We start from the raw sequence: 24,556 nt of genomic DNA, 5'->3' as shown, positions 1-24,556 counted from the left end.
AGTATACAATGTTTAGCAATCTTCTTTGCCCCATAACCTTTATTCAGAGGTCCTATTAATTTCCCAGAACTCCGCAGAAGTGTCAAAAACATTACCTTCAAAAACAAGCATCCAGCCCTCATGGACCACTTTGGTGTGAGTAGCTCTGAACACCTCCCAAACAACTCAAGCATGAGTTGTTTCAGGGTTTACTCAAATTGAAATTAATTTCCAGTCTTGTTAACTGTTCATGTAGAAATGCTCCTAGTGACTAAAAATATCTTTACCGTTAGCCTTTCTCTAATTTTTCTGGAAAAACCAAAAATTTAATTGAGCTGTGAAAAAGATATAACACAGGAATTGATTCAATATGAAAAAGACCCTTTATCCTTCCAAAACAATTTTAAAAATCAAAGTGGTTTGAGGACAACTTAGCATTTCGGTTGAAACTGGTAACACTCTCAAACAACACTATTATATTTGCAAACTAGCTTTTCTAAGTCAGAAAGCCTCTTTTACTACTCCCTCCCCCTCTTTTTTCCTTTTATTTCCACCCTGCCTCATTCTAAAAATTACATCAGAGAGTCTGCCAGTTGTCTACATAAGTGCCTAGAACTGTGGCACCAATGTAGCCAAAACAGCATAAATCATATGGCAATTGATTTTCTTCCCCTGGTGTCTCCATGGTCCACTCACTATGCCAGCTTCTTCTAACTGCTAAAATACCCATCCTGGGCCCAGGGAAAGCACTTCTATTTCCAGAGCCCTGAGAAACCAGATATACCTATAATGGCAAAATCACATTCACTTCTATTTTCCCATTGTGTAAATAAAAACCTGTACGCTCCCGTGATTTGAAATCTTTGGGGGCCCTAATGAATATAACATTTGAAGTGGCTTGATTAAAAAAAATTACAATCATGAAATGCTTCCAAGTTAAGTCCTTTAAGTCCCAAATTGGATTTGTTGATTCTAAGTGGTATTCAGCTCTTCTTGACAGCTTTGGTAACTGAGGTAGTAGTGTTTATTCTGTCTCCCCAAGGAGAATTCTTGATAGAAAACAGGATTCATAGGGTCTAAAGAGAATGTACAATTCTAAGGAATAAATTTCATGTTTTGGAGAGAGCTCTGCAATGACCAGAAAGATTGAGCCAGTTTTAGTATAAAAAATTAGGACAATGTTACAGAGGTTGACGGTACACAGATGAGCTAGACTCACTCTACCTAATATCACCGACTGGTTGGAATGCCATGGGAAACTGACGGAAAAATTGTCCTGCTTCATGAAAGGACTCTGGCACAGTGATATCTGGTCACTGTCTTCCACAGTCAAGGGCATAACGCCTTAGAAGGCCACTGGATCCATGACTTAATGAAGGTCATCAATAATGTAGATATTGTCTTCTGCTCGGACAGGCTTCAGAGCTGCATTTTTCAAAGCTCCAATGTGAGAGTCCCTCAACGGAATCACACTACAGAAAGAATAACATGAGTAAGAGAAAAGCAGACCACTTTTCAAGTATGAGCAGTACACTTGTTTATGTTCAAGCAAGATTGGGTATTTGCATTTCCCAGAACCCCATTCACACAGCCTATGAAATAAATACAAGCTTTCAGAGTTGTGAATATGAAATTTCAGGAAAGTGTTTAATAAGCAGGTAGAAAACCTCAGCAGTAGTTTCTAAAACCTCAGACTGGTCTCCTTCTAGAGTCTCATGTAATAGAATACAAAAATTGAAAATCTAGGGACTTCCTTGATGGTCCAGTGGTAAAGAATCTGCCTTCCAATGCAGGGGATGCAGGTTCGATCCCTGGTCGGGGAACTAGGATTGCACATGCCATGGGGCAACTAAGCCTGTGTGCCAGAACTACTGAGCATGCAGGCCTCAGTGAGAGAGACCTCATGCTGCAAACTACAAAGCCCACACACTCTGGAGCCCATGTGCCACAACTAGAGAGAGAAAACCCATACACCACAACTAGAGAGAAGCCCATGCACTGCAACAAAAGATGCCACATGCCTCAAAGAAGATCCCATGTGTCACAACTAAGACCCGATGCAGCCAAATAAATATCTTTAAAAAAAACAAAGAAAGAAAATCTAAGAAGACAAACATCAGACATCAAATTGAAGTACTAAACCAGTATACATATTCTCAAAGATGGCTTGGAAATGGTTTGGCTAGTGTTTTTCCAGCTGTGAACTGTGACCCTTTAGAGAGGGTTATTAAATCTATTTAGTGCTCTATATCCTGTTTTTAAGATAAATATATATAAGTATACAAAATATCAGAGCATACTGGTATAGTTAAATAGTATTGTTTCATCAAAGTGTATACTAGATCATGGAGTCAAAAATCTTACCATGCCTTAATGGTCAAAATCAGAAAGCCATGGGTTAAATGACTTTTATAACACATATGCTCACACATCAATATGAATAGGTCATTTGTGGAGTTTTGATATTGCTACTCTTTTATAATTTGTAGTGTATATAGTTACTATTTTTTATTAGTTAAGCCTACCCAGAAATGATATGAAATGTACTGCATCTTCATTCAGCTCTGATCTTTAAATGGATTAGTCACACATGTATGGAAACCATTTAGGTGTCAGCAGCTCAAAATGAGTCAATGTGATATAGGTGCACCAAAAATAAATTCATGGGGAAATGCTCATTTTTGGTTTTGTTTTGCTTTGCTTTGCTGTATTATACAGTATTTCCTACAATAAATATTTTCTTTTCTAATTAGGTGACAAAAAGTGAAACTTTAAAAAAATGTTAACAGCAAAAGGACAAAAATAAACTAAAAGGATGCTATCTTTCATGCTTTTCTGCCTGTAGGGAGTATTTTTTTTCTTCCATTCCTGGAAGCAGATAGTCAAAAATTTCTATAAGTATGGGTTTTGGACTCTAAGAGACATAAGATTGAGTCTTTTACCTGCTGTGCGGTGTGACCTTGGATGTTACTTAACATCTCTAAACCTGTTTTCCAATCTGTAGACTAAGAATAATAATAGTGCCTATGAAGGGTTTACAGGTTCACTGCTGTGAAGGGCATGACTCCAATGATAAAAGCCAATGTTTATGGAACACTTGCAATATGTTTGGCATAGTTCAAGGCATGTTCTGTGGATTGGCTCATATGATTAACTCAGACATAGGAAACACTATGTAATAACATCCAATGAAAGAGAACTAGGAATAACATCTGGCAGCTTAAGAGGGATGGATTTGGAATCGAAGAAAGACCTGTTTAAAGCCCAAGCTGGACAATCACAGAAAGACAGACCAAATGAAAAGGCACAGGACCATGTCCCAGATGAAGGAACAAAATAAAACCCTGGAAAAACAACTAAATGAAGTGGAGATAGGCAACCTTCCAGAAAAAGAATTCAGAATAATGATAGTGAAGGTGATCCACGACCTCAGAAAAAGAATGGAGGCAAAGGTAAAGAAGATGCAACAGATGTTTACCAAAGGCCTAGAAGAATTAAAGAACAAACAAACAGAGATGAATAATACAATAATTGTAATGAAAAATACACTAGAAGGAATCAATAGCAGAATAACTGATGCAGAAGAACGGATAAGTGACCTGGAAGACAGAATGGTAGAAATCACTGCCACAGAACAGAATAAAGAAAAAAGAATGAAAAGAAATGAAGACAGCCTAAGAGATTCTCTGGGACAACATTAAATGCAACAGCATTTGGATTATAGTGGTCCCAGAAGGAGAAGAGAGAGAGAAAGGACAAGAGAAAATACTTGAAGAGATTATAATCGAAAACTTCCATAACATGGGAAAGGAAATAGCCACCCAAGTCCAGGAAGTGCAGCAAGCCCCATACAGGATAAACCCAAGGAGAAACACACCAAGATACATAGTAATGAAATTGGCAAAAATTAAAGACAAAGAAAAATTATTGAAAGCCACAAGGGAAAAATGACAAATAACATACAAGGGAACTCCCATAAGGTTAACAGCTGATTTCTCAACAGAAACACTGCAAGCCAGAAGGGAGTGGCATGATATATTTAAAGTGATGAAACGGAAGACCTACAACCAAGAATACTCTACCCGGCAAGGATCTCATTTAGATTTGATGGAGAAATCAAAAGCTTTACAGACAAGCAAAAGCTAAAAGAATTCAGCAACACCAAACCAGCTCTACAACAAATGCTAAAGGTACTTCTCTAATTGGGAAACACAAGAGAATGAAAGGACCTACAAAAACAAACTCAAAACAATTAAGAAAATGGTCATAGGAACATACATATTGATAATCATCTTAAATGTGAATGGATTAAATGCTCCAACCAAAAGACACAGGCTCGCTGAATGAATACAAAAACAAGACCCATATATATGTTGTCTACAAGAGATCTACTTCAGACCTAGGGACACATACAGACTGAAAGTGAGGGGATGGAAAAAGATATTCCATGCAAATGGAAATCAAAAGAAAGCTGGAGTAGCAATACTCATATCAGATAAAATAGACTTTAAAATAAAGAATGTTACAAGACACAGGGAAGGACACTACCTAATGATCAAGGGATCAATCCAAGAAGAAGATACAACAATTATAAATATATATGCACCCAACATAGGAGCACCTCAATATGTAAGGCAAATGCTGACAGCTATAAAAGAGGAAATTGACAGTAACACAATAATAGTGGGTGACTTTAACACCTCACTTACACCAATGGACAGAACATCCAGACAGAAAATTAATAAGGAAACACAAGCTTTAAATGACACAATAGACCAGATAGATTTAATTGATGTTTATAGGACATTCCATCCAAAAACACCACATTACACTTTCTCCTCAAGTGCACATGGAACATTCTCCAGGATAGATCATATCTTGGGTCACAAATTAAGCCTCAGTAAATTTAAAGAAATTGAAAGTGTATCAAGCATCTTTTCCAACCACAACACTATGATATTAGAAATAAATTACAGGAAAAAAATGTAAAAAACACAAACACATGGAAGCTAAACAATATGCTACTAAATAACCAAGAGATCACTGAAGAAATCAAAGCAGAAATCAAAAAATACCTAGACACAAATGACAACACAAACATGATATCCAAAATCTATGGGATGCAGCAAAAGCAGTTCTAAGAGGAAAGTTTATAGCAATACAACCCTACCTCAAGAAACAAGAAAAATCTCAAATAAACAATTAAACTTACATCTAAAGGAACTTGAAAAAGAAGAACAAACAAAACCCAAAGTTAGTAGAAGGAAAGAAATCATAAACATTAGAGCAGAAAAAAATGAAATAGAAACAAAGGAAAAAATAACAAAGATCAATAAAACTAAAAGTTGGTTCTCTGAGAAGATAAATAAACCTTTAGGCAAGCTCATCAAGAAAAAGAGGGAAAGGACTGAAATCAATAAAATTAGAAAAGAAAAAGGAGAAGTTACAACAGACACCGCAGAAATACAAAGCATCATAAGAAACTACTACAACAAACTCTATGCCAATAAAATGGATAACCTGGAAGAAATGAACAAATCCTTAGAAAGGTATAACCTTCCAAGACTTAACCTGGAAGAAATAGAAAATATGAACAGACCAATCACAAGTAATGAAGTTGAAACTGTGATTAAAAACCTTCCAACAAACAGAAGTCCAGGACCACATGGCTTCACAGGTGAATTCCATCAAACATTTAGAGAAGAGCTAACACCCATTCTTCTCAAAATCTTCCAAAAAAATTGCAGAGGAAGGAACACTCACAAACTCATTCTATGAGGCCACCATCACCCTGATACCAAAACCAGACAAAGACACTACAAAAAAAGAAAATTACAGACCAATATCACTGATGAATATAGATGCAAAAATCCTCAATAAAATACTAGCAAACAGAATGCAACAGCACATTAAAAGGATCATACACCATGATCACATGGGATTTATCCCAGGAATGCAAGGATTCTTCAATATATGTAAATCAATCAATGGGATACACCACATTAACAAACTGCAGAATAAGAACCATGTGATCATCTCAATAGACGCAGAAAGAGCTTCTGACAAAATTCAACACCTGTGTATGATAAAAACCCTCTAGAAAGTGGGCATAGAGAGAAGGTACCTCAACATAATAAAGGCCATATACCACAAACCCACAGCAACATCATTCTCAATGGTGAAAAACTGAAAGCATTTCCTCTAAGATCAGGAATAAGACAAGGATGTCCAGTCTCGCCACTATTATTCAACATAGTTTTGGAAGTCTTAGCCACAGCAATCAGAGAAGAAAAAGAAATAAGAGGAATACGAATTGGAAAAGAAGAAGTAAAACTGTCACTGTTGGCAGATGACATGATACTATACATAGAAAATCCTAAAGATGCAAAGTAATCCTTACCAAATTACCAATGGCAATTTTTAAAGAACAAGAAAACTACTAGAGCTAACCAATGAATTTGGTAAAGTTGCAGGAAACAAAATTAATGCAAAGAAATCTATTGCATTCCTATACACTAACCACAAAAGATCAGAAAGAGAAATTAAGGAAACAATCCCATTCACCATTGCAACAAAAAGAATAAAATACCTAGGAATAAACCTGCATAAGAAGGTAAAAGACCTGTACTCAGAAAACTGTAAGACATTGATGAAAGAAATCAAAGATGACACAAACAGATGGAGAGATATACCATGTTCTTGGATTGGAAGAATCAATATTGTGAAAATGACTATACTACCCAAAGCAATCTACAGATTCAGTGTAATACTTATCAAATTACCAATGTCATTTTTTACAGAAGTAGAACAAAAAATCTTGAAATTTGTATGGAGACACAAAAGACTCCAAATAGCCAAAGCAATCTTGAGGAAAAAAAAAAAAAAAAAAAAAAACAGATCTGGAATCAGACTCCCTGACTTCAGACTATACTACAAAGCTATAGTAATCAAGACAATATGGTCCTGGCACAAAAACAGAAATTTAGATCAATGGAACAGGATAGAAAGCCCAGAGATAATAAACTCATGCACCTATGGTCAACTAATCTATGACAAAGGAGACAAGGATATACAATGAAGAAAAGACTGTCTCTTCAATAAGTGGTGCTTGGAAAACTGGACAGCTACATGTAAAAGAATGAAATTAGAACACTGCCTAACACCTACACAAAAATAAACTCAAAATGGATTAAAGACCTAAATGTAAGACCGGACACTATAAAACTCTTAGAGGGAAACATAGGAAGAACATTCTTTGACATAAATCACAGCAAGATCTTTTCTCACCCACCTTCTAGAGTAATGGAAATAAAAACAAAAATAAACAAATGGCACCTAATGAAACTTAAAAGCTTTTGCACAGCAAAAGAAAGTATAAACATGATGAAAAGACAACCCTCAGAATGAGATAAATATTTGCAGACGAATCAACGGACACAGAATTAATCTCCAAAATATATAAACGGCTCATGTACCTCAATACCTAAAAAACAAACAACCCAATCCAAAAGTGGGCAGAAGACCTAGATAGACATTTCTCCAAAGAAGACATACAGATGGCCAGGAAGCACTTGAAAAGCTGCTCAATATCACTAATTATTAGAGAAATGCAAATCAAAACTACAATGAGGTATCACCTCATACCAGTTAGAACGGCCATCATCAGAAAATCTACATTACCATATGGCCCAGCAATTCCACTACTGGGCATATACCCAGAGAAAATCATCATTGAAAAAGACACGTGCACCCCAATATTCATTGCAGTGCTATTTACAATAGCCAGGTCATGGAAGCAACCTAAATGCCCATCGACAGATGAATGGATAAAGAAGATGTGGTACATATAGAGAATGGAATATTACTCAGCCATAAAAAGGAATGAAACTGGGTCATTTTTAGAGACGTGGATGGACTTAGAGACTGTCATACAGTGTGAAGTAAGTCAGAAAGAGAAAAACAAATATCGTATATTAATGCATATATGTGGAATCTAGAAAAATGGTATAGATGAACCAGTTTGCAAGGCAAAAATACAGACACAGATGTAGAGAACAAACATATGGACACCAAGGGGGGAAAGTGGGGGTGGGGAGGGATGAATTGGGAGATTGGGATTAACATATATTCACCAATATGTATAAAATAGATAACTAATAAAAACCTGCTGTATAGCACAGGGAACTCCACTTCGCTGTACAGTAGAAACTAACACAACATTATAAAACAACTATATCTCAAAAAAAAAAAAAAAAAGTCCAAGCTGGACCAAATGAAGCAGGCTATTTGGATTTGGAAGTAGGCAGAGGTTTCCTACCATTACAGACAGGTGTTTGGGGAAATGACTACATGAATGCATATAAAGAGGATTTCACTTTCCCTGGGCAGTGGGGTAGATTTGCAAAAAATTCAAATGCTATGAGGCCCAACAACTAATGTAAAGGAACAGAGCAGGCTGGGTATATTACAATGGGGATGGTGGGAAGGGTGGGGAGCTGGAAGTACGTGCCTCAGCCTGTGCCTTTGTATGTCTTCAGCCTGGAGTCATCTTCCTCCAGATCTTTGCAGAACTGCCTTCTGCTCTGTTGGGGCTCACTCACATAGCCTATTGCCTTGCTCTGTATTCCCCATGGCATTTCTCTGCAAGTTCTAAAAATACCCTGCTTATTCATTTATACATTTCTGTCTGTTTTGTCCATCTCTTTGGAATTTAGTAGGCATTCAATAAACACTCAATAAACAAAGCCCTGAATGAAATCAAATAACAAACCAAACAACCCATTCAAATGTCCCATCAAACAAAATCTGCAATTTAGTTCTCTTGCTCTAGCGGTCAGGTTTGAGGTACTGTTTCTGGAGCAGTTCTGGCGCAATTCCAGGGAAATACAGAGATGCTAAAAATACCACTGGAAGGTTGGACGGCAATGGAGGTGTCCTATATACTAGATTTTTCAGGATCCAGAGTAGAAAATGGAGAGTTCAGAAGGAAAAGAGAGGGAGAGAGAAATTATCCTTATTTTTACTAGAGTAAGAATATCAAAAAGCATTGACACAAACTTTCAACCTTACCGTAGTAGCTCCACCTTGCTACTCAGGCAAAAATATCCTAAATTGGGGAAGAAGTGAGAGAAAATTAAACATGTAAGACACAGAGTTCATGAGATTTCTTTTCCAAACAAGTACATTATTACTGTTATTACTTTGATATGAACAAAATCTGTACAGACCTCAGAAGCTGAAAAAATTAATTTACAAGAAAATATTTTTAAAAAGAAGGGGAAAAAAACCAATCTGGACCCTCGCCTGATAACTCCAGGTAACTTTTTTTGAATCTGTAGGAGCCAAATAAGCCCCTTAGTATAAAGTATCTCATGTTTACTAATAGTTTAGTGTATTCACCCACACATCCCAACTTACTTTAATGCAATTATATTTCACTGTAAAAAAAATGGGGGATTGTGTTTCTTCCATAGGTGACAGGTTTTACACACACGCACACTGGTGGAAGGAGACCAGGAGGCCCTGGATGGCTGCCTTGTGAACCCCTTTGTTCTACTCTTAGCCCTGAAATCATGTATCCCTCTCAATGTCCCATTTGCTTCTTCTGTTAAGTGGGTGTTGTAACACCCTCAACAATTTCACCCCCTATAGCGCCAAAACTTGGTTCTTGAGGGAAGGGGGAAAGGAGGAGTGAACACATCTTATATATTATAATGGTTTGCTGCCTTCCAAACCCCAACTCTACCCAATCATCACTTATTTCTCCATATTTAATTTCTCCTATGGAGAATTTAAATATCATGTTTCTCTGTATGGGACAATAATTTTAAGATAAAGAAAAAATAAAAAAAGAACAAGGTAAAAACCAAGGAAGTTATGTGAAATTCAAATCATGTGGTGTGTAGGGCTACAGGTAGTTTGGCTCAAGAAAACTCCCGCAGGCACAGTCCTGAGGTGACTTACTTTTGCTAATCATGAAAACCAAAAATGTGAGCAATGATACCAAGGCAGCAACACAGACTCCAATGTAGACTCCCTCATTGGTGCTCATCCATGGATCTTGTGCCAGCGTCACAAGCTAAGGAAACATCAGCAGATCAAAAAAAAAAAAATCTTCTTAGAATTATGGGTAGAAAACATTTCTGAAAATAATGTACACAGACACACTTATCTTTATTGGCCTTTGGCTAGTTCCGGATCATGAGGGGAAGACCAAATGATTTAAAGTTATAACCATGTGGTGAAATTCTAAGACAATTTAGAATTCAAAATGTATTTGGGGATGGTAGAAGTGTTTTTATCTCTTGCTTGTGGTGGTATTTACAGAGGTGTATACATTTGTCAAAACTCAAACTGTACACTTCAAATCAGTGTGCTTTATTATATGTAAATTATACCTATTTTTAAAAATTAATAAGCTATTTTCATAAATAATCCTCTTATGATATTAAAAAAGAAAACAACAATTTTTGTTCCTATATAAGTTGACGTGGTGGTGTTATCTCAAGCTATGTGAATGTGTTCAATTATTAAAATTGGCCCTTGATTACAAAACTTTTTTTTAACTAGAATTCAAGATTCCATCTACGTATTTATAAATGGACTTGAAAGTAGATGCTCATATACGTGGCCCTGCTTAACAATTAAAATGTTGCACAACTGGAAAGAAATACAACTTTATTTAAATCTCCTAGTATGGTTCGCAAGGGATCATCACCTCCCAGAATGAAACCGAAATACGCCATGCATCCTGTTCAGCCCCTTTACATAACTTAACTCTAATCCTAAAGAGGCCCCATGGGGTAGGTATTTTAACAGAAAGGAAGTGAAGATCAGAGAAAAAGATTAAGTCTCAAATCTCTTCCTGCATAAGAGCTTAATCTCTGGAGTCAAAATTCCAGCTCTTTTACTTAGTTGCTGTGTGACCCTAGACATGTTATTTATCCTCTCTGAACCTCTGTTTCTCTGTCTCTCAAATGCAGGTTAAATAGGGTTCTTGGGAAAGATAATTTAGGTACTTCCTGATCAACACTATGAGGAACACAAAGGATGGTGACTTACAACATGAGCTGTCCTTGCTTAAAGGGGGAACAGCCAGTGTCTTGGGAGGGAAAAGCTGTGTAATTACCTTACTTGTGGGGGGTAAAGTGGTTACATGGAACATGGAGTTACAGGAAGCAGGCTTTGCTTCCTTTTTAAAAATATTATGTTACATGAAAACTGCAGTTTCATTTTAGAATGTGCAGCTAAGCATAAAGAAAGGAAAACAAAAATCAACCATAATCCCAACATCTAGAAACAGCCACTATTACCATTTTTCATTACATACTCTTCTAGAATTTTATCCTAGTGTTTTTCTTAACGGAAGCAGTTACTATATTCAATATATACTACAGTATATACACTACACACACACAGATACACACACACACACACACACATACACACACACACACATACACACACACACACACACACACACACACACACACATACACACATTTTTTGGTCATGCTGCACGGCATTCGGGATCTTAGCTCCCCAACCAGGGATCGAACCAGCACCCGCTTCATTGGAAGCGCAGAGCCTTATTAACCACTGGACCGCCAGGGAAGTCCCTACACTATTTTAAAAGTTAGTTTTTTCATTTAACAATCAACACTGTCTTCTCATGTCAGTAAATGCACTGCAGTGACAACATGCTTAATGGCAATAAGTGGGCATGCTTAACTGACTAAGTAATTAATCCCTTATTATTGAACATTTAGGTTGTTTATAACATTTTCATGAGTATAAATAACAGCAAGGAACATCTTTTCTTATACATCTTCACGTATTTGTTCAATTCTCTCCCTAATATGGAGTTCAGGAAGTTGATTTACTGGGTCGAAATATATGCTGCTTGGTTTCAGGATACCTGGGAGACACCTTGACATCTTCAGAGTCAAGACACAAAAAGCCCACGATTTTGCCTGTTGTGAACTTGCTTCTACTTGCTGCTAAACATACCTGTCCTGCCGGTAACTGAGGTAAAGAACAATCTCATCGTTCAGAATGTTTGTTTCTTTTTTTCTTAATCCAGCTATAACAATATAACAGTCATTTACATTGTGGCAGTTCTGCTATTTAACAGGCATATACAAATTCAGCACATATCCATCAGATCGATCAGTGCCCATACCATAAGAGTTGTTAAAATCTTCAATATCATTCCTATGTACTGGTGCTCTCGTTGTCACTAAGGTATGTAACATAAGGCCGTTTGACCTCACACTAAATAACCCCACTTTGCCTGAGCTTGAATTTCACTTACAATGGCTATGCTGCAACTTCTCACCAATTGTGATCAGGATGACGCTCATACCTGAAGCTCTTTAGGTTTGTTGGTTCGAAGAATTATTTGCACATGGTAAAAGGAAAGTTGGTTCACCCAAGGGAGCCGAAAGTAAAGGACCTATTGATAAATTCTTCTAACTTAGAAAGATGAGGTTTTGATGAACATTATAAGAATAAAGTCCCTAAGATTTTTCTCAATCTAACTGTGGAAAAAGTATGACAACATCCTACAGAATCACAAATTTTTTCAAGATGTTAGGACCTTAATAAGTCATCATATGGGGAGGTTTATGCATAGAAAGACTCAGAAGTGGCCTCAAAATTTCTATATAGGAGGACAATTGGGCTGGAAAAGGATATTAGGGGGCCTATGTTTAAGCAAGCACACTTTCATTTATATAATACTTTTAGTTGGGATGGCCCCCATTCCACCACATCAATTCAAAGCGCGTTACTTCTCTAACGATCACTGAAGCCGTCCTTGGTATGTAACGTTAATGCACGATCCTTGAATTAATTCACTCGTTTTTTCTAATTTTCTGGGCAGGAGAAAGTCTGTAGTGTGTGTGTGTGTGTGTGTGTGTGTGTGTGTGTGTGTGTGTGTGTGGAGAGAGAGAGTAAAATATCACTTTTCAGGTATTTCTGACAACTAGTGCATCTATATAAACTTTTTAAGTTAATTAAAGCATCCCTATTTAAGAGTCAAATTCTTTTCTTCCTTTATTTGAAATGTGTGGACTAGTCTTACAATAACAATCTCTAAATGTAACTTGCTTCCAGGGAGACATACAAGTGAACCTGGCTAATAAAGTAGGAAGGAATATGCTTACAGTTTGATTGTTATGCCAAAGGGCATCTGGAGACTGGGTCACAGTGCCATACCCATCTGCTCAACAAGAAGGAAAATGAATTAGAAAGACAAAAAGTATTGAATTTTCACTGCAAACACCAAATATATTCACATTGCCTTCTGGTAATGAATGAAAAGTTGAATAATCATATAGCTAAATGCTGTAGGCTTGCAAGAGTTATACCAAGTTACTAACATTTATTAATTTAACCTGTAAGGTTGTGCTTCTTAAACAGTTTTGTCATGGACCCTTCCAAAATGAACCCTTTTTTTTTCTCTCTGTGGAAAAAAATGCACGTACACAGAAAGTTTACCTACAATTTTAGAGGAGCCATAGTGGCCCATTATCAGAACTAGGTTAAAAATTGCCACTTAAATTTATGTAATTAATATTTTCATGACAGCTAAGAAGCTGCCAGTGAGGACGCTCAGAGGCCATTGCACATCCAAAGAGCAGAACCACCCCGTTCAAAATAGTTGTTACATTGGTTTTATATTCAAGATGTGTGTGAAATGTACTACGATATCTGAAATAGGTGGCATCCAACTCCTACATTATATGCCACAGTGCCTAGACATTGTTGCAGAAGTGCTTTAGAAAATACGTTATATCAGCCCCAAGGCCAAAGTATCTTATACTACCTAAAACCCCAATATAAAAGGATATCATGCCTTAAAGTTTTGAATATCCAAATTTTAATAGTGTTTAAAAAATCTCGTTTGTCATACAGAATATATACTGTTGGCCCTCCTAAGCAACTATAGGTCAAATACAGGTTTCTCTTTTTACTGACCACTTTACATCCTTATACCAATTTTTTAAACCCCATTTTATAGATGAGGAAACAGATCTGAAATGGTTAAAGTTTCCAACTCTAGTAAAAGACAATAGCCTCAGCTCATAACCACCACACACATTGCATTCCCATTCGGTGAAAATACTGCAGGTCTTACGAATTCCCTAACTACTGACAAAGTTATAAAAATGTCACTGTCTGGGCTTCCCTGGTGGCGCAGTGGTTGAGAGTCCGCCTGCCGATGCAGGGGACGTGGGTTCGTGCCCCGGTCCGGGAGGATCCCACATGCCGCGGAGCGGCTGGACCCGTGAGCCATGGCCGCTGAGCCTGCGCATCCGGAGCCTGTGCTCCGCAACGGGAGAGGCCACAACAGTGAGAGGCCCACGTACCGCAAAAAAAAAAAAAAAAAAAAAAAAAAAGTCACTGTCCAGTGGCAATGAAACTGGACTAACTATATCCCCCCAAATTTTTATACTTTACATTACTGTGTCTACATTTTATTCATTCCGACACTACTTCTTAGAGAGCCAAAGACAATATCTACAGTCTAGGCTCTGTGTATGACTTGTGTTATAACCTTAAGTAAGTACTTCAGGTACAGAATGGGTGATGTTGCAAAACAGCATAAAAAATAAATAAATAAAAACAACATGGAGTTGAGTCAGATAAAACTTGACTTCAGTGCTGACAAGGTCCCTTGGCAATGTGACCTTGATCAGGTCCTTTGCATATACATTTATGTATGTGTGTATGTATATGTATATATTTATATTTCTAGCTGGGGTAACCTTGAACTACAAGTTGTTGATAGCACTTGTCTGTCTCATAAAGTTGTCACATTAGAAGATGCACTAAACACCATATTAGACAAATATCAGCTATTACTATTATGTTATAATGAAAGGAGCAATAGGGGGAGGAACACAGTGCAATGGACTTTCCAAACATCATGTCCTTCCTTCCTCACAAACACGCAAAATGAGGAATGCAACAACTGCCCATGGGCACGCAGCTAGTAACTGGCAGTTGAATTGGAAGCTATCAATCCCCAAAGCAGAACTAAAGAGCCTCCCCAGTCTGGCAATGGCAGTAAGGAAGGTCTGCCCTGAAAGAATTAAATGAGGTAATATATGACAGTTTGCTGGCACATCCATCTGTCAAAAGGTGGGTAGCAGGCCATATGATGCCCAAACTTCCTTCCAGATTAACATTCTTTGCTTTGTGAGGCTTTAACCCACGGAATTCTGACTGGGGCACTGTAAGGATTTGGCTGGACAGCCTCACAGACACTGACAAGATGGCAGCAGTCACAGAAGTCATGAGGACACAGCTGCTCCAATGTCTGTTCCATTCTGGAAAGCTCTACCCTGATCAGGTTTTAGTGACATATTTTAGAGAACGATTCTCCACTCCTACTTTCTTCTTCCTCATCACATAAAAGTGTGGGTTGCAGCTGCTCCTACTGCTGTTACTTTGTATTTTGATCTACTTTCACTTTGTTTCTGTGCCCGGAAACAGTTCACACTAAGGAGTCCACTTTCAAAACCAAATGTCACCATTAGCTAATCCCAAGTGAATTGGTCCCTCTCTGAGTTTCACTTTGGCTCCATTTTAAACTAACCAGCTTGCAGGAATGACTGGCAAAAGGTAGGCCATACTGGGGGTCCACTACAGACTGGCAACTCCTGAGCACGATGACATGTGCACGAGGAGTCTTGCAAAGCTTGACCTTGTTTGGATGTATCACAGGCACAAGGACACATAAGCTAGCTCTGCATTACAAAGGGGTTCTGCATGTGGCACTCCCCAAATTTACCACCATAGGTAACAGAGGTGGCTGGTAAAGGTGACAGGACTCAGCATCACCTTTCTCCATCACAGGAAAGACAGGTCAATCTTACATCTCAAAAGAATATGTACCTACCCAAATTGGGGAGAGTGGGGAAGACTTTTTTAATTATTAATTAAATTAATATTTAATTCCTTGAGGTCCCTTTAAGGTGACAGTATTGTCCAATGTCTGAGTCTTGGTAATGAGCCTCAAAGCAATGTTCCTGGTACCTTGGCTCCTTCTGCAGTGGGGTGGAATAGCAGAATCTCAGCGGGGCATGCCTCTTTGGTGCCAGTGTCATGTGTCCTCAACCGATCTCAAAGTGTCCATGTGAAATGAAAACTTGACAAGGCAGAAGGGGAGCCTCCTGGCTCTACATAGCCTCTGGGTCTTAGAGGAAGCATAAACACAGGTGACCAGTTTGGTCCGGACCAGCGTAGTTTGGATTTAAGTGTTTTAAGGCTCTGGCCCAAGGGAGTAAGCCCAATACTAAGTTTGAAGTCAAAGCTGGTTCATTTAATTTAGAAAAATACTGATATGCATGTGGATGTTCCCAAATCATATAAGCTGTCTATGCCGCTCAGTGGTATGTATTCTGGACATAAGTAATAGTCATAATTGCCACTAAATCTATCACTTACCTTTTAACTGTGTCCCAAGATCTTTATCTCATTTAATCCTTGCAAGAATTCTACAAAATCAGTAACATTCCATCCATTTTACAAAGGATAAAAACTGATTCAAAGAGGGTAAGACGTCTGTTCAAGTCGCATAGCTGACTGGAGTAGCCAGTGTTGGCAATCAAGGCAGATCTGTCTTATTCCAGAATATGTGTTCTTAACAATGTGCCGATGTTCATCAAAATTTGAAAGCTCCCAGGTGTTCAGGAAAGAAACGGAAGTTACCTGCTGAGCAAGAGTGCGATGGGGAGCCGGTTATATTTGTTTCTTGCTGTGTGGTGGGCTGGGTTTCCGCTCTCTGCGTAGTAGAAGATAAAGAAGCTACTGGAATGACAAGAATGGAAGAATGGTGTTCAATTTGTGGAGGAAAATTTCCACCCCCAAGAAAAATAAAAAACAAAACTAAAATCAGGAGTTACCCTTTGACTCTTTCTTAGAAAGTATTCAAGGATGGCCTTCAGGCAGTATACTGCCACATAGGTATTTCATTATCATGAATAAATCTGATCTAGAGAATGATCTGGAGAGCTTATCAATAGACAGAATTATTTCATTTTTTATACTCCTAGGATCCCCCTGGCCTACAACAGTGCATCTTATGTAGGACACCCAATTAAACTTTTATTCATACCAACGACGTTGCACTTTTGTGGACCAGGGCCTTGAGGTGGGCACTAATCCACTCTCCCCGCTTCACAAGAACCCCAATCTGGTTTTCCTCACCTTATTCAAGTTCCTAATTATCCATCTGCTCATCTTTCCAGGGAGATGCACACACTGACCAGCATGGAAAACATACTGAGAATATTTAATTCCTTGAGGTCCCTTTAAGGTGACAGTACTGTCCAATGTCTGAGTTTTGGTAATAAGCCTCAAAGCAATGTTCCTGGTACCTTGGCTCCTTCTGCAGTTGTGTTTTGGTCACTCTTTTTATAAGACTGATTTCCTGTGTTATCTGATTCATCTTCCATTTCTCACCAAAAAGCTTCACCAAGAGTTCTCAGGGTTATGTTTCCTTTTCCTTTCTTGAAATCTCTTCTTTATTTTCTATCAGACATTTCACTTTACCTGAGAGTTGACCACTTGCCTCTTAATAATATCTTTATATCCCTTCCTCTTAGAGCACCACAGAAAATCAGAGCAAGTTAGTGGTGCTGGCTGGACAAGAGTTCCCAAACCTGGGCTTTCCTCATTGCCTCTCACTGTTCTTTCTATTTCCACTCCCCCACCATGGTCTTCACATTTCAACATCATCTCTTCTCTTGTTTTGAACTGTCTTTTGTTTTTGGTGGGGTTTGTTTGTTTGTTTCTGCTTTCCTCTAATGCTCAAATCTGTAACAGGATGTGGCTCTCTTTAGGAACTATAGGAATTAAGAACAGGATGAATCAGAAAGTCAGATGATCAGTGTCTTCAGTCAACTTAAATCCATGCAAAAGACCTCTTGAGCTTAACTTCATCTGCTAGTTTGGGTCTTTGTGGTCATCTTTCTTTTCTCCTCTGCTCCTACAACTTTATATCCAACCAGTGCATGAATATTTTAGGCAACTAGCATGGACGGGGCACAGAGCACAGAGAGGGAATGGACGTAAAGATAAATTCCCCTGCCCTGGATCTGCTCCAGTGTTCACCTCCGTTCTATACTGTAAAGTTCAACTCTAAACTCAAACTCTTTAGGAAACTATCAGGATGCCTATGAGACTCAACTAATACTATCCCCCAGGAGGTCACATAAACCAACACTTTCCTTCTGAAACTCTGCTTTAAACAAAGGCCGTAACTTACACATGTTCACCAAACAAGGAGCACTAAGCCACCCGCCTCTGCAGGCACAAACTATTAAGAAGCTAAATCAATATTGAGAAAGTCAACAGATGCTCTAGTGTGTTCGCTGCCTGGAACAAAACTATTTTTCTTACAGTTTCATGGCTCTAAAATCCCAGTTTTAACCTAAAGACATCTCTTTAAAACTCAGTTCAAAGTCCAATCCGTCAGATCCCTCCTGGTTGAATACAGACATGGTCCAACGGGAATGAAGGGAAATCGATATGTTCCATCAGACTTTTTCGGCTAAAAGGTTGTGACATTTGTGTTACTCCTCAGGATCCAGAGCCACTTTAAAGTGCCAAAGGGTTGTGGAGGCTTTGAGAACCTCCACTAAAAATTTACATTTTTAATCCGAAAAATAGAAAGTTTGAACCTAAACATGTCCTCAGAATGGCAAGCTATTTCCCCAGCTTTAAGTCAAATTATTCTCCACTTGTATTAACCTAAACTTTAATCTAACATAAAGTTGAACTATGAACTATGTAGCCAGAATTGAAAAAACAAACGTGTGCACTCTAAATCCCGTAAGTCCTTAAATCTGATGTTTACTTTGTCATCAGTATAAATAGCATTGCTCTGCTACATAGACAAATTAAAGGATGCCAGAAGCAAAACTGTGTAAGTCACTGACACCCTGAAAAGACAGGGTAATTGTATGAAGGCTTTTCCAGTGAGAATGCCAGATCAGGACAAATTCATCCAAACATAAGCTCTCTGTTCATAATAGAAGGCAGCAAAGGCCCAACATTCAGATTAAAGGGGACAATCTTGACTCAGCCATTTTCTATTCGTATAACTGTCAGCACTGAACTTAGACTCTGTGCCTCGGTCCTCACAAATGTAAACTAGGATTGAATCACACCTACAAGGCGTAGGATTGTCATAAGAATGAAGTGGCTCTATTTACAATAGCCAGGACATGGAAACAACCTAAGCGCCCATCATCGGATGAATGGATAAAGAAGATGTGGCACATATACACAATGGAATATTACTCAGCCTTAAAAAGAAATGAAATTGAGCTATTTGTAATGAGATGGATAGACCTAGAGTCTGTCATACAGAGTGAAGTAAGTCAGAAAGAAAAAGACAAATACCGTATGCTAACACATATATATGGAATTTAAGGGAAAAAAATGTCATGAAGAACCTAGGGGTAAGATAGGAATAAAGACGCAGACCTACTGGAGAACGGACTTGAGGGTATGGGGAGGGGGAGGGGTGAGTTTTGACAGGGCGAGAGAGAGTCATGGACATATACACACTAACAAACGTAGTAAGGTAGATAGCTGGGGGGAAGCAGCCGCAAGGCACAGGGATATTAGCTCGGTGCTTTGTGACAGCCTGGAAGGGTGGGATGGGGAGAGTGGGAGGGAGGGAGACGCAAGAGGGAAGACATATGGGAACATATGTATATGTATAGCTGATTCACTTTGTTATAAAGCAGAAACTAACACACCATTGTAAAGCAATTATACCCCAATAAAGATGTTTAAAAAAAAAAACATTGTAAACAAAAAAAAAAAAAAAAAAAGAATGAAGTGGCTTAATACTTGTAAAGCAGTTAGCGTGGTTCTAGAGTAAACATTAACTTCACTGAAATCTTATACTCAAGTGTTGGGTGAGACTTCAGAATGGATTAAATGATCTCTATTCAGAGCTCCTTGTAAGGACAGAATCTCGTTCACCTGACCCTGTTCTGGCATTCCCTATTTTTCCTCATAAGTCTGTGTTCAACTGGGCCAAATCCCCACCATCCTCCTTAGATGTCCAAGATCAGTGGTCTGGCTTTTTTATTTCTATTTTTTTTTTTTTTTTTTTGCTATTAATGAATTCCTTTGAGAATCTGATAAAAAGCTATAGGGTCCCCTCACTCTGAAGATGCTTACACATACAAAAGGTGAATATAACATGGGACGGAGGCTCACAGATTCTGTGAAGCCAGGTTTGGAAGTCTGTTCAAATCCTTACCCCAGATTGCACTTCTGCCTTAACACAACACCCTGGATGGTCTATATCCTCCCTTTTAAAGCCTTCTGGGCTCAGAAGCACATCTGTTTACCTGGCTGGAGGTTCTCTGTGGGTGCTGGCACTGGGAGAGCAGAGGTAGAGGCCCTCGTTGTTGTTGGAGCAGTGGTGACCATCGTTGTTGGTAGAGCAGTAGTGGTCGTCATTGGTGGTGGAGTAGTAGTAGTGGTAGTTGGTGGAGTAGTAATGGTGATCGTTGTTGATGGAGTAGTATTAGTGGTGGTAGTTGGTGGTGGAGTATTAGTGGTGGTAGTTGGTGGAGTGGTAGTAGTAGTAGTCGTGGTAGTTGGTGGAGTAGTAGTAGCGGTGATCATTGGTGGAGTAATAGTGGTCATTACTGTTGTCGTAGGTGGAGCTAGAAATCAACATGAAAGCAAGGATTCATCAAGCAGCAGGAAACAAGAGTCGTGTGCTGGGCCTGTGCACCAACACAACCACTGGGACTGTCCCCAGGCAGAAGTGAGCACTTATCTCTCATGAACTCAGAGTTCTCCTCATTGGTCAACTAGAATATGTGACTGAGGAGGGAGTGAAGACATGTTCACAACAAGGAAACAGCTGCATTGAAAGGAGTATATATGGGGAGGTTTGGATATAAAAAAATGACACCTGGGATTTGTATCGAAGCCCTTTGAAAAGACTAGTCCCGCATATCAGATTTATGTATCTTCATAAATGTCAGTGAGGTAGGGAAAAAAGTCTAGAGCCCGAAGCCATGTTTGTCCTCAGTGGCGTGTGACTAGGACCTAAAGAGTAGTTCCCAAGAACCAGAATATTAACCAAACAAATAGCATTCCGTTCAGTCAGTCCTAAGGGTACCCTCCCAACAGACCTGCCTCCTAAATGTGGATTAATTCACACCATTATCAAACGCTAGATAACACAGATGCCTTGTGCATTTGGTTTGAAGGTGGACTAGACCTTTTAAGGTTCCTTCCTTCCTAAGGGATAATAACAAAAGGTAATGACTTTGTCTCTTTCCAGAGTCAGAAATGGTATAGGACTCCAAACCACTTACTGAAGTCCTCAGAGCTACCCAGAGAAAGAACTGCAACTAGGATTAACCCAAAACACAGTGCCTGGCACAAAAGCAGAAATTGTAGGATTGAATCAAGAATGTGTACTTTTTTCTCACCAGGCATCTTTTTTGCCCACAAGAAGTATTCTTAAATTTCAACTCTACTAATTATAAATTAGAAGCTCAAATCTCTTGAATAGGAGACAATTGGTGTGAAAACTCTTTTGAGGGATTGAAGTCAATTTAATTTGGAAACTAACTAATTTTTACCTTAAAGAAGAAAAACGTTTTTTTCAACAAATATTTAGGAGTGTCTATTATGTACAAGGCATTAGTAAATGTTTTAGGCTTTGGGGGTCCTGTGATCTCAGTGGTAATTGCTCAACTCTGTCAGTGTGAAAACAGCCATAGACAGTATACAAACTAATGGGTGTGGCTGTGTTCCAATAAAACTTTATTTATAAAACTGTTGGTGAGCCTGTTTTATAATCTGATCTGGTCCTAGGGCTACAGTTTGCTGACCCTGCTCTAACAGTGTAGTTAGAGGTTTTTAAGAAGAGTGCAATTCAATCCCCTCCCTTCAGTTTGAGATCAAATCTAGAGAAAAAAGGAAGCAAGCAAAAAAGTCTGATCAAAGGCTATAAAAAGGAAGAAACCTAATTGGCTTGTTTAACTAATGTGTCTTCCTCAGTGGTAAGTATTTTCTGAGGAAGAATCTAGGAAACTAAGGGTAGAGGAGCTGCTGAGGAAGAGCCCTAACGGAAGGTTGAAAAGTAAGCTGATTCTGTGAAAAGGGCAAGAAAACTTAAGCAAAAAATTGGATTGGAGGCAGAGTCACTTTGGCTCAGTTACGGACCCGTTTCCCACTGGACAGAGCAGTGGCTTTGTAAATATTCATCTATTAAAGAATTTCCAAGCCCTCTAAAAGTCCCCTACTGGGACCTCCCTGGTGGTGCAGTGGTTAAGAATCCACCTGCCAATGCAGGGGACAAGGGTTCGAGCTCTGGTCTGGGAAGATCCCACATGCCGCCGAGCAACTAAGCCGGTGCGCTACAACTACTGAGCCTGCGCTCTAGAGCCTGCACGCCACAACTACTGAGCCCGTAAGCCACAACTACTGAAGCCTGCATGCCTAGAGCCCGTGCTCCGCAACAAGAGAAGCCACCGCAATGAGAAGCCCACGCACTGCGATTAAGAGCAGCCCCACTCTCTGCAACTAGAGAAAGCCCGTGCGCAGCAACAAAGACCCGACACAGCCAAAAATAAATAAATTAAAACAAAACAAAAAGAAACAAAAAAGTCCCCTACTAATTTCTTTCTCTATCCTTTTTAAAAAATATTCAGCCAGACCAATCAGATAATTTCACAACTCCAAGAATAATCTCTTCTCCACACGTTGCCTCGTCACATGTCTACAGCGCCAGCCTCTTTTGGCGTCCTTAAATTGCCTCCTACATATAGGTTCCCCAGAGTCAGCTATTTGCTGCATCAGAATTGACCTTATTTTACCTGCCTTTATAAAGGACACAAGCCAAGTACAAAAGTTGGGAGATTGCAATATCAAGTTCATTTAAATCAAAAAAGAGTCATAGCTTATGAAGGCCACAGGTATTGGATTCTGTTGTCAATAGAAGACTTTAGTGGGAGAAGATTCATTAGGAAAGAGCATCAGAAACCAGGAAATCCTGAAGAACCTGCTCCTTTCATCAAATGGCAAGAAAAATTAGGATGTCTACATCAAGATGGAAAAATGTAAACTTCCCAGATTTTTGGATTTTATGAAATTCTTAAAATCAACAGGTGAACGTTATTGAGATGCAAATGTTTTCATACTGCAATAAAGCCATTTTATTTTTTCAACAGTCAATTTAGTGATATGGTGTGAAATATGCTTCAAAAAATCCAAGAAAGGACAGAGGGAGGGGGTGAAACTATATAGGCTTATACAATGTATATGCAACAAGACTGAATCGATGATTGTTAAAGCCAAATGATACATCTACTTGACAGGACCTTATATTACCTATTTTATATGTATGAATTCTCTATAAGTCTTAAAATGTTAAGACAGGACACTTGAGAATTCTTCTAAGACATAACCTCAGAGAAAAGGGCAGTTCTTCAAGTGGAATAAATTTACCTCCATAAAAATGTTCACTATATTTCACTGTGGAACAGTGAATGCTTTTTCATGAACCAACTAGCATTTTTGAAGCACTGCTTTAGGAGATAGTTTGCTGACTGGGAAGATCTCTAGATTATGGTCTTGAATCAAGGTTAGTCTTTTTTTTAATTAATTTAGTTTTTATTTGATCTATTTTTGACTGTGTTGGGTCTTAACACTTCATTCTACACAAATAGAAGTTACTCTATTCCAAAAGTTATTAGAAAACAAGATTATAGGAACCTCCTCTTTCCCTAATAAAGGAAGACAGTTAATATCAAACAGAAAACTCTTATCTCTGGGAACCCACAGGAAGTAATCAAAGGAAGGAGGAAGACAAGCTCACCTGGCTTTATACTCAAGTCTAGGGTGATTTTTATATCATTGAACCACCCTCTCTTCTCAACACGGCAACAATACAAGCCACTGTCAGCCTGGGTTGCATTCTCTATGGTCAAAGACACATCCCCTTCGCCAATGTTTCCGTTTAGCTTATAACGTTTGTCCTTCTGAAAGGTGACACTGTATCCATTAGTCCAGATAATGTCACTTCCGCAGTGAGTTAAAGGACATGCCCCTTGGCCCCAGCACATGCTCGTGACTTCTCCACCATAGGTGCAGGGTAGCCTGACAGACTGACCCTCCACTCCAGTCACTCGTGGGTAAGACGTTACACCATCTGTAAATAAAGAGAAACCTGAGCATGAGGTCTCAATATTTTAACTTTAATTTCATTCTCATTTTTTTTTCTTTATATAGCTTCTTTGGTTTGTAATCATCTGACTATATCTTGAGTTTTAAAATTTAGTATAAGCATTTTTCTATGTTAACATATTCTTTAGCAGCGTTACTATTTACTAGATATATTTGTAGATAAAACATCATATAAACGTTTTTCTGTATTCAGGATTATTTCCTAATAGGAAAAGACTTCCAAGAAAGAAAGTATCGGGATAAAAGGCAGAAATATATTCAGTCTCTTGGTGAATATGACCAAATTTCTTTCCAAAAGGTTTGAAACAAATGATACTCCAGTAATGCATGAGTG

General features: G+C 38.5%; 1 protein-coding gene across 1 annotated transcript in view; it reads right to left on the bottom strand.

Annotated features, from left to right (window-relative positions):
- Positions 1 to 493: 493 nt before the first annotated feature.
- The window catches only part of LOC116751403 (hepatitis A virus cellular receptor 2-like), a 69,299-nt gene continuing 45,236 nt past the window's right edge, over positions 494 to 24,556 (bottom strand). Inside the window, exons 3-9 of the mRNA XM_032627237.1 lie at positions 23,855 to 24,187; positions 20,361 to 20,681; positions 16,699 to 16,797; positions 13,146 to 13,201; positions 9,943 to 10,057; positions 9,049 to 9,085; positions 494 to 1,451 (exon numbers count right to left, since the gene is read on the bottom strand). Of these exons, the coding sequence (XP_032483128.1) occupies positions 1,349 to 1,451; positions 9,049 to 9,085; positions 9,943 to 10,057; positions 13,146 to 13,201; positions 16,699 to 16,797; positions 20,361 to 20,681; positions 23,855 to 24,187 (1,064 nt within the window). The 3' untranslated portion in view covers positions 494 to 1,348. The remainder of the gene's footprint in view (positions 1,452 to 9,048; positions 9,086 to 9,942; positions 10,058 to 13,145; positions 13,202 to 16,698; positions 16,798 to 20,360; positions 20,682 to 23,854; positions 24,188 to 24,556) is intronic.

Source organism: Phocoena sinus, chromosome 3 (assembly GCF_008692025.1).
Source record: "Phocoena sinus isolate mPhoSin1 chromosome 3, mPhoSin1.pri, whole genome shotgun sequence".
Classification (NCBI taxonomy): Eukaryota; Metazoa; Chordata; class Mammalia; order Artiodactyla; family Phocoenidae; genus Phocoena; species Phocoena sinus.
This window is presented reverse-complemented; position numbering and strand designations above follow the sequence as displayed.